The sequence below is a fragment of the Leuciscus leuciscus genome (assembly GCF_965113295.1).
Source record: "Leuciscus leuciscus genome assembly, chromosome: 25".
In the NCBI taxonomy this organism is placed as follows: Eukaryota; Metazoa; Chordata; class Actinopteri; order Cypriniformes; family Leuciscidae; genus Leuciscus; species Leuciscus leuciscus.
In genome coordinates, this window is record NC_138724.1 from 28,109,939 (window position 1) to 28,123,177 (window position 13,239).

Sequence of the window (13,239 nt, forward strand, 5' to 3'; positions counted from 1 at the left end):
TCACTTAAGATAATGCTGTAGATCAGAAGATATACATTAATGTGTATGGATTAAATTAATTAAATGAAAAAGAAATAGAAATAGAAAATACAATACAACACATATTACACACACCTGGTTATCTAAACCGGGGCTTCCCATTGACTTCACTTTTTCTAAAAATTAAAATTATTATTATTATATAGAAATTATTTCCGGTCGAAATTGTAAACTAAAATAAATTGTAATATAATATAATATTTAATATAACATCATATAATATAATTATGTACTCATGATATAATTATAGACTATAATGAAATAAAATGTTTTTCATTTTTAGAAGTTATTTTTTGAACATTATAAAATATGTAATATTTAAAAAAAGTATAAAATATATAAAGTATGTTAAATAAAATATGTAAAGTGTATTATAATATAATATATAGTAAGTATAACACTTTATTTGAAAAGTTAGAGCTCAAATTGCTTAATTTTAAAATAATGTTATAATTATTATAAATTAGTGCTGTCAAATCGATTAATCGCGAAGATGAGTTTATATAATATATGTGTGTACACACACACACACACACACACACACACACACACACACACTCACACACTCACACACACATACTTTTATGTTAGATGCGAATAATCCTTTCGACAGCACTATTATAAATATAAAAATACATATATTTTAAAAGTTTTAATCGCTGATTAAAATTAATTTGATAAAAACACATTGATCTGCACTTCATCATCTAGTTGTTGTGCTTTATACATTTGCTTAAGGTGTGTTACAAAAAAACTTGCTGAGCTCTGACCATTTAGACGTGGCGCCGGGCAAAGATATTTTCACCTTCATAGTGCATCCACTCGACATGGACTTCCGGTTACGTCGCCAACGCTCGGCAAAGCTTCTGATTGGTTACTTGGGTTCGCTCTAACTGCAATGTTTGCCAACAAGCCAACAACACTATTCTATTAGTGGGCTAAACGCTGAAAATTACATACATTTTGTAGTGCAATTAAAGTAAGTTTTGTATTATGTAATATTAATTATCTCTCTGTTTAATTTTATTTCCAATTTGACCTCAGTGAGATTTGATCTGTAAACTTGCTATCGGTTGAGAGTGGAGCGGCTAGTCGCTAACAAACAGACTTTCGACCAAGAAGGGTGACACAACTCAACTTCAGCACACACACACACACACACACACACACACTCTTTCGTCTCGTCTATCATCCGTCAGGTTAGTGATCTGCCTATCTGTTCGGATTGTCGGAAAGTGTTTTGATTATATCATCTTAAAGATAAAGTGTTTTATTCTGGTTATTGCTGGGTAAACTGCTATGTGGCTAGCTCATGTTAGCTCATTGATTTCACTCTAACATGTTACTTACTTATCAGAAATGTCATTTTAAATAAAACATAATTTTAAGCCACTCGTATGTTCCAGGTGGTCACGGTCGGGTGTGTGAATTTATGTGTCGTGTTAATTTAAAGCCCCACACATGAGCAGAAATGAGCTGTTAGCACTAGCCAGCTACTGCTGTTATTGCACAATTATCAGCTTTTAATCTGATCAACTTGTCCAACGGTTTTGAGATTATAAATATATATATATGGAGAGAGATCTGTGCGCGTGCACATCTAGTGCAGTGTTATAAATAGATATGCATTGGTTTCAGTTGTAAATCTAAAATCTACTTCCTGTCCAGTGTCCGAAATAACATGGTATTACCATGGTACATGTCAATTTATTGTCCTGTAAAACATGATAGTGCCATAGCATGTCTAAAAAACATGCAACTACACTGTTACCATATCAAAAGTCAAAGTTTGACCATGCTACATCCCCAAAGTATCATGGTATTACCATGGTGGTACATGTCCAAACAACATGGTATTACCATGGTACATACCAAGATATGGTATTACCATGGTACATGTCCAAAAAAACATGGTATGTCTCTAAATAAACCATTGAATTACCATATTATATGTCCAAACACATGGTATTGCCATGGTAAATGTCCAAAAAACATGGTATTTCTCTAAATAAACTATTATATTACCTTGGTACATTTCTAAAAACGTGGTATGCGTCTAAACAAACCATTGCGTTACCATGGTACATGTCAGAAAATGTGGTATTACCATGATATGTGTCCAAAAATCATGGTATGTCTTTAAATAATCTATTGTATTACCATGGTACATGTCTGAAAACATGGTATTACCATGATATGCATCCCCCAAAAATTGGTGTGCATGTATGTGTCTAATTAAACCATGATATTGCCATGGTGCATGTCCTAAAAAACATAGTATTACCATGATATGTGTCCAAAAACCTTGGTTTCTACCATGGTATCCTGAAGAGAAAGTGTGTGTTTCGCAGGTCATGTGGAGGAAGGCCGTGCTGGTGGCCCTGTTGGCGTTGGGGATGGGTTATCTGTTCCACACTGACCCGGAGCTACCGACCCGTGTGCTGAACTACCTCAGCCAATCGCTGCCTCAGCTGGAGTTGAGTGACAGCTCAGAGCCCCGCCCCCCGGCGCTGGAGGAGGCCATCGCTCACGCCTGGCAGACCCTGATCACGACTCCGGCCCGACGCTGGGAGAGAGTGGCTGTGGGGTGAGCGACTCGCAACACACGCATTTATTCACAACCTCATTGTCTCTTTAATTCTCTTTGTTTTCTTTCCATTAGTTGTTCTGTTGTTTGTGTGTTTCGGTTCAATCGCTTTTTTGTCTTTTCCTTTTATTTTGTTCTATCATTTGTTTCCTTCCTTTTTTTCGTTGAGTATAAACGTGTTAGTAAATATTATTATTTACATACTGTTAAGAGTATTTATTAATATTTTTTATTAACTTTTATTTCTACGCATGTTTTCATTTTAGTTTGAGTAATTTTGTTATGTGCTCTTGTCATTTTTATTGGTTTTTCCTAAACATTTCTATTTCTTTTAGTTTAGCACTTCAACTTAATCTTATTTTTTCAGACTATTTATTATATTACTTTATATGTAATTATATATTTATTATGAATTAATTATTAATATGAAATTATTATTATTGCTTATGATTAATTGTATATTTATAATATTTATTTAGTCGCAAAAGCAACATTTATAATTTTCGTGGAAGTTCACGTTACGAAATTGCATTTTTTTGATAATTATTTTAGTCAAACATAAACAAACCATCTTTCTACTAATGGTTGAGACTCATTTGTTTATTCATTCATTTGTTGATTAATAATTTTTTTTTTATTCGGTAACACTTTACAATAAGGTTTCATTAGTTAACAACTTAACATGAACTAATAATGAACAGCACTTCTACAGCATTTCAACATTTACCAATACATGATTTAAAAATCAAAAGTTGTATTTGTTAACATTAGTTAATGCCCTGTGAGTGTGAACTAACATGAATAGCTGTATTTTTTATTAACTAACGTCAGCAAAGATTTACAAATACAGTAACAAATGTATTGCTCATGCTAATGAACTAATGAAACCTGATTGTGAAGTGTTTTCATTAATGAATGGGCCTCAGGAGTCCTGAACATGTGCATCTGTTCCTCAGCCCTTTTGTTTGCTCTGTTTGTCAGGGTGAACGCCTGTGTGGATGTGGTGGTGTCCGGGGTGGGGCTGTTACAGGCTCTGGCTCTCGAACCGGGTCCCGGCAGAGACCACGAGGTGCTGCACAGCAAAGAGGACCTGAAAGAGGCCTTCATCCACTACATGGGGAAGGGCGCCGCTGCGGAGCGCTTCTTCTCAGATAAGGAGGTTTTTCAAAGGATCGCACGGGCGGCCGCCGAATATCCCGGGGCTCAGGTGCGCAGTGAAGTGTTTAATGACAGAAGGAGTGGCCCTCACATCACGGTTCTCCTCAGGGCAAGAGCCGAGGACCGAGATTAGCCGGTCTCTGAGCACACTAAAAATTGTCCGACAGGTTTGACTGCTCTTATTAAAGCCTGAGTGTGATTAAATTAAAAGTGCGCGATCTGATTCTGCATTTGTCCTATAATATCCTCTTTAATTTTGGCATCTGCTGTAAATGAATCTGGCCCTTGAGATCCGACGGTTTAATGTGAACGCACGAGAGGGAATTGAGTTTCTGTGTCAAATGTAATCTCGCATAATCAACAGTAATTAATAGGTGCAGAGCTCAGACTGAGGCTGGTCCACGAGGATATTTTCATGACGCATTATAATGCATTTTGCACATTTTCACCAAAATTAAGTCAACAATATTTCCTACAACAAATATAAAATATCCGGCAATTATATAAGCACTTTCGATTTGATGTTTGATAGAAAATCCTGATATTTTCCTAGTAGAAGTCTTTTTAAAAATATCCATAAATAAAGATTGTTTGCTAAAAAAAATACTCTGCAAAAATATGATTGATCTTTATGGGCCGGTTGTTCAAAAAGTTTAATCTGGATCAGAATGATCTGGATTTGGAAATCCCATGTTTTGCTATCCAGGATCAGCTAATCCATCTTACTTTTGTGCCGGTTTTTCAAAGCAAAATTGGATTGGATCACCCTGATTTTTGTTTGATTTTTACAGCTGTTTGGGGCAGAGTCGTGCACGGGTCCATTTTTGGAGACCCGCCCCCGCCCGTACCCGCAAAGTTCAGCACCAGATCCGACCCGTCACCCGTGATAATATCAAAATTAAATCCGTACCCGCCCAGACCCGTTAATATTTGGCCCGTTACCCGACCCGTGCCCGCGATAAACCACACAGGTGACGCGTTCATGTAACAACATGTAAGGGTGCGCTGCCAATAACGCACCTAAAAGCTGTCACAAAGAACTTGGAAAAGTAATGATTATTAATAGGCCTATGTCAAATATATCAATGAGATATTTCAATTGTTTATTAATAAGCAAGTGTTTTCTGTGTCAAAGATGACGATGCTGACTCGCGATCTTCACAGTAGTGAATGCGCCAGAGAGAAATGCACATTTCATACGGATTATAAGCAGAGAACAGTCTGTTTTCTTTCGTTTTGAATTGTTTTGTTTAAAAGTACACATTTCATGCTTTCTATTTCTCAGGTCTGTGAGGCAAGTAGCTTATACGATGAGTTTCGGTTCGTTTAAGTTCATCAGTTCACGCGCGGGCGCCTCCGGCCGTGTCCTGATTATATTGCCTGCCTGCTATATTTACTTATTTATTAAATCCCGGAATTTGGTAGATGAAACATTGATTAAAATTAAGATACAATTAATACAAAACGAAATTCACTTTAAAGAAAGGCTGAACAAACTTAATGAAGTGGTCAAAATCATGTCTGCCCACTCCATTTGTCTCACGATATTCGGGATCATCTTATCTTATTCATGCTTTTCACTTTTCATATAATCAACATGAAATATATAAAACAAATTATATTATTTTATTTAAACATAAATATGAAACTAAATCGTTTTTTAATGACTGGGCTACAACACATAGGCCTATTAGCCTACAGTACAGAGACATTTAATGTCGCAACTTGGTCGGACTAAAAGGGGAGAAAAAAATTTAATTGGGTCGGTCCTAAATTGACAGGGTCGGTCGGGTTACGGCAAACAAGATTATTTTTAAGGATGGCCTGACTAAAACACATATTTGCGTATGTGTAATGCTGGTAATTTAGACAAATATTGCACACATTTTTCATCCGCTACCCGCCCGCAAGGAGTTCATTATCCGCCCGCGTCCCCGCCCGTGAATTTTAGGAATGTCACAATCCACCCGTTTCAGCCACTTTTATGCGGGTACCCGCGGATACCCGCGGGTACCCGACCCGTTGCAGGACTCTGGTTTGGGGATTATTTAATGGCGCCAAAATCTCTTTTTTACTTTACAGTAGGCTACCGAAAGGCTTAATATGTAGCCTAATGTCTACTTCTAATACTTTAACAGTTAAGCTAATCAACAGCAAAATAAAAATATGAGTGTGTGTGTAAATTATGTGATACAAATGTTGTATTTTTGACCAATTTCAAAATTTTACTACATTTTCTTCTTGGAATCCACCTTGAAATCCTACCCCCTGTTAGGATCAGGATAATCCTGTTTGTTATCCAAATCCTACTGACAAGTTTTGAACAACACAAACTGAAGGTTTGATCCAGATTAAAACTAAGATTGGATTCCGTGATCTAATCTGATTTCAGATTCCTTCTTTCCCTTTTGAACAACCCATTTTCCAGATTTGATCCAATCCGATCAGCTTACCTTTGAACAACTGGCCCCAAGTTTTAATGAGACCAGATTTCTGCGATTTACTCAAAAACGGCTTTTTTTTCTTGTGTCTTGCAGCTTTATGTGGGCGGAAACGCTGCTTTGATTGGCCAGAAACTAGCGTCTAACCCACAACTGGAGGTGAGTGTCTGATGTGCTATTGAGCAAGCCTCAAACTGTTCTGCTAGTGCTAAAGTCACTGACCGCATCACTGGACAAAAGGTCAAATTGTCCTGAATTTCCTTTCCATAATAACTTTTTCAAGAGTGTAAAAGCAGCTCATTCATACCTGATGTGGTGAGCACCTGATTCTAGTTTTCTAAAGGAGTGCTGTGTTCTCTCAGGTCCTCTTGTGTGGTCCGGTGGGGCCGAAGCTTCATGATATGCTGGATGAACAGATCGTGGTCCCGCCAGAGTCTCTGCAGGAGGCCGACGAGTTCCACCTGATCCTGGAGTACAAGTCGGGTGAGACTCGCTCGAAATCACATTGGCGAATTATTTTATTTCTGTGAAACATTGTATATTCTGTAATGAATTTTTCACAGTAAGACTAGAAACATACACTCTCCGGCCACTTTATTAGGTACACCTCTCCAACTCATTGCCGCAAATATCTAATCAGCCAATCACATGGCAGCAACTCAATGCATTTAGGCATGTGGACATGATCAAGACGATCTGCTGAAGTTCAAACTGAGCATCAGAATAGAGAAGAAGTGAGTTTGAGCGTGGCATGGTTGTTGCTGCCAGACGGGCTGGTCTGAGTATTACACTAAACTCAAACGGCCTCCAAAGTCACTAGATCTGTCTTTTTATCCCTTAAAACTCACCTTTGATCACCAAAATGTCAGAAACACCCGAGAAAAATACTCAGCAATGCTGTTGAATTATGAATTTACACATGATTTGTCTTAAGGCATATTAAAAACACCACATAGACGTATAAACAACATTAAAAGCTTGATTTTCACCACAGGGGGACTTTAAGAAAGTGTTTCCTCTCTGCTGCCCCCTACAGGTGAACAGTGGGGCTCCTCGAAAGCTCCTCAGGCTAACCGCTTCATCCTGTCCCATGATGTGTCCAATGGGGAAATGAGCACGCTGGAGACGTTCGTGGCCAGTCTGGAGGAGTTCCAGCCGGATCTGGTGGTTCTGTCCGGACTGCACATGATGGAGGGAATGGGCCGAGATCTCTGGGAGGAACGACTGAAAGAGGTCTGAAACCAGAATCACTCAATGCCCATCTGATTTAAAAAGAGAATCATTGGTTACCGCATCATTTTATTCCAATTCTAAAACCTGATTGGATGAGCCAAACTCTTGATATAGTATTATAATATAGTACGTATACCAACGTACATATTTGTGACCGTGGACCATAAGGGTAAATTTTTTGAAATTGAGATTTATACATCATCTGAAAGCTGAATAAATAAGCTTTCCATTGATGTATGGTTTGTTAGGATAGGACAATATAAAACTATTGGAAAATCTGGAATCTGAGGCAAAAAAATCAAAACATTGAGAAAATCGCCTTTAAAGTTGTCCATTTATGTTCATGATTCACTGCATTCACTCACAAAAATAATTTCTTTTTATATTTACGGTAGGAAATGTATTAATTATCTTCATGGAACATGATCTTTACTTAATATCCTAATGTTTTTGGGCATAAAAGAAAAATCGATAATTTTGACCCATACAATGTATCGTTGGCTATTGCCACAAATATACCCGTGCGACATGTGACTGGTTTTGTGATCCAGGGTCACATTTTGAGGTCAATTATCTTTTTTTTTATGGTGATTGTGTTCTGATTTCCTGCAGGCGGTGGTTGCGATCTCAGACGTGGGGAACGAGGTGCCCATCCACCTGGAGCTGGCCAGCATGACCGACAGAGACTACATGAACCGGATCCTGCAGGAGGTAATTGTGTAGGTTTAATGAATGCTAATGCTCAGTAGACGTACAGTATGAGTGGTGCAGGAAGGATGAGGCTCGGGGATTATAGTTAGTGGTGTCAAACAATGAACAGTGTTGAGAAAAGTCACTGAGTGCTTCATTGTTAAAGGGATACTAAACCGATTAGCATTAAGCTTTATATCAGTAGAAACCCGGTAGTATTCTGGAATGACCGTGCTTCCCTCCCTCATGTCCCCCTGAGACCAGAGATTTCTGTATTGTGTGTCTGGAAAAAAAACTCTGATGACACAAAAATGGTCATTTAGCTCATCAGAGGCTCTTCTGTCCAGAGGCGAGAGACTACAGCCAATAGGAGGAGCTCGTCCCGCATGTCTTCAACCCGCCCATAGGGGGATCTCACGATAAAACACCGTCTTTTCAGTTTCGAGTCGACTAGTAGCCTAGCTGTATCATTTCTCCCGATACTACCCTCTGTAACCGGGGGGCGTGGCTTGGGAGTGTCCTCGTAGGGCAGCGAAGCAAGTGCATTCTGGGAGTTGTAGTCTTTCATCCACATGAGCCAAAAATACATTTTCTGGCTTTTCTCAGTCTAGACGGCACCAACTTCTAAAATAATTTCACATTTCTACTACATAAATGACCCAATTTAAATACACATTCATCTTTCCAGTGGTGAAATATCCCTTTAATAATAATAATAAAAAAAGCTACTTTTTCATCTGATTTTGCCTCTCTCCAATCAAGGGAAATGGCACTATCCTTGCTTTTAAAAAATCTAAATGGTATCTAAAAAGAGAATTATAATTTTATGGGGGGTTTTACAAATCATTTGATACTTACTTTATGCTATTTACACTCCCATTCAAGTGTTTGGAAGGATTATTCAGTAATAATGCATTAAATTGACCAAAGGTTGCAGTAAATACATTTATAAAGCTACAAAAGATAAATGTTGTTCTTTTGAACTTTATGTTCACCAAAGAATCCTGAAAAGATGTTATCATAGTTTCCACTAATATATGAAATAATCATAAATGTTTCTCGAGCATCAAATCATCATATTAGAGTGATTTCTGAAGGATCATGTGACACTGAAGACTGGAGTAATGATGCTGAAAATTCACAGGAATAAATTACATTTTACACAATTCACGTAGAAAACACTTATTTTACATCGTAATAATATTTCAGTTTTACTGTATTTTTAATCAAATAAATGCAGCGTTGCTGAGCAGAAGAGACTCCTTTCAAACACATTTGACCAATCCCTAACTTTTAAACAATAATGCATATTCTGAGTGCCATTTCTATAATTTAATGTGTATAAATCCTTATCATTAACTACTGGAAAAGTAATGGGAAAATCATGGGGATTCATTCGTCAAGATGTATTTATATATTTATAATTTTTAATTTATTCATGTATTTAGGCACAGGTATTACCCAATAATCCTAAAATGACCACGTTTTGTATTTGTCAGTCATTTAAAGGAAATCTCTATAAATTGAACACGTAATATATGTTTTCATCTGCAACATTCAGGTTTCTGTGTGCTCTCCTGTTAGCAGGTCATTCCTATCGTGAACTCCATCGGTCTGAACGAACAGGAGCTGCTGTTTCTGACTCAGTCTGGAGGAGGACCTCACGCTGACCTCGCGTCCTGGGACGGCATACCCGACGTGGGCCGCGTCAGCGACATCTTGCTGTGGATCTTCGAGCAACACGGCCGGGCGAACCCAGAATCCGAGGCCGATCTGACCCGGATCCACTTCCACACGCTGGCGTACCACATCTTGGCTACGGTGGAGGGTCACTGGGGGAACCAGGAGGCGGCGGTGGCTTCGGGCGCTCGTGTGGCGAGCAGTCAAGCCTGCGGTCTGCAAACCGTGGATATCAGTAAAGTGATCCTCAAGGCGCCTTTGAGCTTCTACAGCTCCTTCTCAGAACCGAGAGAGAGCCTAACGGTGGACCCGACGAGGCCGGTCACCGTGTGGCGCAGAGGGAACGTGTCTTTCCATCTCACGCCGGTGCTAGTGTGCAAGCAGCCGCTGAGGACTGTGGGATTGGGGGACGCCATCTCCGCAGAGGGACTTCTGTTCTCAGAGTTCGCAGCTCCGCGTGAGTTTTAAGAGACACGTCGCTCACATCCTTGAAGAAACGTCCTCGCCGTTAGAACCTCTTCTCAAAAAGACTCGCAGAGCATCAACAGAGGATGTTTGTGTGTTGAAATGCAGTTGGAGTGCACTGTCCTCCTTAATGAGACTTCGTTGTTGTTGGTACTTTTGTCTGAAATCATATTGTGAAAGACAGCACTGAACGTAACAACAACGCCTTTTCTCTTTTCTTTTTTTTAAACCCAAAATAAAGTTTGGTCATCATTCACTCACCCTCAAACCTAAATGACCCTCTTTATTTTCATTTGCATAAGAAAAGTCGAATGGGTTCGAGCAACATGAGGGTGAGTAAATGATACAACTTTTATTTTAATTATTTTTTTTAGGTGAACTGCTTCTTTAACCTCTGGTTAACAGGAGCAGAAGACCCGTGATTGCTATTGGGACGGCTGAAAAGGCGAACCAAAGTATGATTTTAGAGTCTTAAACATCTCTATTAAATACCTAAACACTCTTTTATTTGGTATTTGAACCGTTAATAAGTATCAGAACTTGAAAGGGATACTCCACTTTTTTTGGAAATAGGCTCATTTTACAGCTCCCCCAGAGTTAAACAGTTGAGTCTTACCGTTTTCGAATCCATTCAGCCGATCTCCGGGTCTGGCGGAACCACTTTTAGCATAGCTTAGCATAGATCATTGAATCGGACAAGACCGTTAGCATCTCTCTCAAAAAAATGACCAAAGAGTTTCGATATTTTTCCTATTTAAAACTTGACTCTCTTCTGTAGTAACATCGTGTACTAAGACCGACGGAAAATGAAAAGTTGTGATTTTCTAGGCTGATATGGCTAGGAACTATACTCTCATTCCTGCGTAATAATCAAGAAACTTTGCTGCCGTACCATGAGTCCAGCAGGCGTAATGATATGACGCAGCGCCTGAAAATAGGTCTAATAGGTTAGACAAACTTAGTCCCGGTCACGTTGGAAGTTACCAAGCTGGGGACTATTCTCAGGCGCTGCGTCATATCATTACGAGAGATGCTAATGGTCCTGTCCGATTCAATGATCTATGCTAAGCTATGCTAAAAGTGGTACCGCCAGACCCGGAGTTCGGCTGAATGGATTCGAAAACGGTAAGACTCAACTGTTTAACTCTGGGGGAGTTGTAAAATGAGCCTATTTCCAAAAAAAGTGGAGTATCCCTTTAAGTGCCGCCGATTCACAGTTTATCTGTGTCAACTCAAGCAATGTAAAGTTCTCTTATCCTAATGAAATTAAGTAGAAGCGATGCTCCCAGGTTCAATAATAGTTTATATAGTCAATAGTTTAGATCACCAGCTTCCCTGACGATATTCTGACCAATGCACATAATGTCATTTAAATATTCAGTACCATTCATTAGTCTTAAATGAATCTTATTGTTCTTAAGGGTGGGAGTATATGTGTAGGTTGTTTGTACGTTGGTACCAGCATCATTTGTATATAATAAGAGAAGTGGTTTGATTAGCAGGTTATCTTATTTGCTAGCCTGGTGAATAATTTACAGTAGGTGGCGGTAATGACTGTTGTGATTTATGATGCTTCCTATCACACATAATGAATATGTACATACAAATGATGTCATTTATTAGTTTTAAAGCTGATCTTTTCAGTCATGGGTAATGTTTTTTTGGGGGACGTACTAATTAATCTCAGTATATGTGAACGATCATGTCTTAAATCAGCCTTAAAAGTTTGACGAACCTATCTGAGGCTTTTTAACAAAAGATTAACTTTGAACAGAAACATTCTGCAGTGTTGTAAAGCAATTCTAAGTAAATGAACCACTAATGGTTTTATGAACAGATTTGTTTAATGAATAAGACGTTCACATCATCAGGTGGAAGAAAAGCCTTGGCTCGTGTTTTGTACTGTATTTCTGTTACACTCCATGTTGACGCTTTTAGTTTCTCAAACCAACAAGAATGTTGACCGTATCCATCACTGTATTTACATTTGACATTTGAAAACTGGCAATATCATAAATTGAGATGTTTTTTGAGTTTTACTTCATCAGCAATTCTTAGAGAAGTTGGGTTTATTTTTTTTAAACACAGCAAATGTTGAGTCTTGGTGTGAGAAACTAACAGAAAGTTCATATTCATACAACTTTTTTTTAGATATATAAAACATTTTAGGGTTCTAGTTTGCACATGTGATTATGCAACAAAGTCTTATAGGAGTTACTGGGCAAAAAAACCCGTCAATCATAAATGTTAAGACTAGAAATATTAGCTCTGTTGAGTATGGAATATTTTTATATAAATAAAACTTCTGTTCCAGTTATAAAATGTCATTTTTTTTTATGGTGTGATTCTGTTACAAAGAATACAATTATAATGAAATGCTTGTTGGTAACACTAGTTAATGTATGTACAGGTGAAACTTGAAAAATTTGAATATCGTGCAAAAGTTCAGTAATTCAACTTAAAAGGTGAAACTAATATATTATATAGACTCATTACATGCAAAGTGAGATATTTCAAGCCTTTGTTTTAATTTTGATGATTATGGCTTACAGCTTATGAAAATGTTCAAAATTTCAGAGTGAATTTGGGGTTTTCATAAGCTGTAAACCATAATCATCACAATTATAACAAAGGCTTGAAATATCTCACTTTGCATGTAATGAGTCTATATATTAGTTTCACCTTTTAAGTTGAATTACTGAAATAAATGAAGTTTTGCACGATATTCAAATTTTTCGAGTTTCACCTGTAAATGGATTAAATATCTAGTCTAAATGCCGCAGGTTGTTCGTCCTTTACATGCAATCTGTAGGCAATCACATCACTACCGCATGGCACGAGCTGATTGGCCTCTGCTGATCCTGCAACCAATGAGATTGCTTGCTCAACATTTAAATAGTCTGGTTGAGTGTTTGCTGTAAGCTAGTCCTGCAGTGCTATCAGAGC

General features: G+C 38.1%; 1 protein-coding gene across 2 annotated transcripts; it reads left to right on the top strand.

The window, feature by feature from the left end:
- The first annotated feature begins 984 nt into the window (after nucleotides 1–984).
- On the top strand, nucleotides 985–12,615 carry adpgk (ADP-dependent glucokinase). 2 transcript variants are annotated; one of them, XM_082160259.1, is made up of 8 exons: nucleotides 985–1,238; nucleotides 2,391–2,626; nucleotides 3,608–3,833; nucleotides 6,322–6,384; nucleotides 6,588–6,708; nucleotides 7,262–7,458; nucleotides 8,071–8,169; nucleotides 9,733–12,615. In XM_082160259.1, the coding sequence occupies exons 2-8, from the start codon at nucleotides 2,394–2,396 to the stop codon at nucleotides 10,294–10,296; spliced, it is 1,503 nt and encodes a 500-aa protein (XP_082016385.1). In that variant the 5' UTR covers nucleotides 985–1,238; nucleotides 2,391–2,393; the 3' UTR covers nucleotides 10,297–12,615. The 2 variants fall into 2 exon arrangements, with proteins under 2 accessions (XP_082016385.1, XP_082016386.1); XM_082160260.1 differs by having other exon boundaries at nucleotides 986–1,238; nucleotides 9,736–12,615.
- The last annotated feature ends 624 nt before the right edge of the window (nucleotides 12,616–13,239 follow it).

What these genes read in the sequence shown, in the direction of transcription:
- adpgk (XM_082160259.1), top strand. Translation starts at nt 2,394, where the DNA reads ATGTGGAGGAAGGCCGTGCTGGTGGCCCTGTTGGCGTTGGGGATGGGT. An exon ending in TGGGAGAGAGTGGCTGTGGG is followed by an intron (nt 2,627 to 3,607) that starts GTGAGCGACTCG and finishes TCTGTTTGTCAG; the next exon opens with GGTGAACGCCTGTGTGGATG. An exon ending in TGAACCGGATCCTGCAGGAG is followed by an intron (nt 8,170 to 9,732) that starts GTAATTGTGTAG and finishes CTCTCCTGTTAG; the next exon opens with CAGGTCATTCCTATCGTGAA.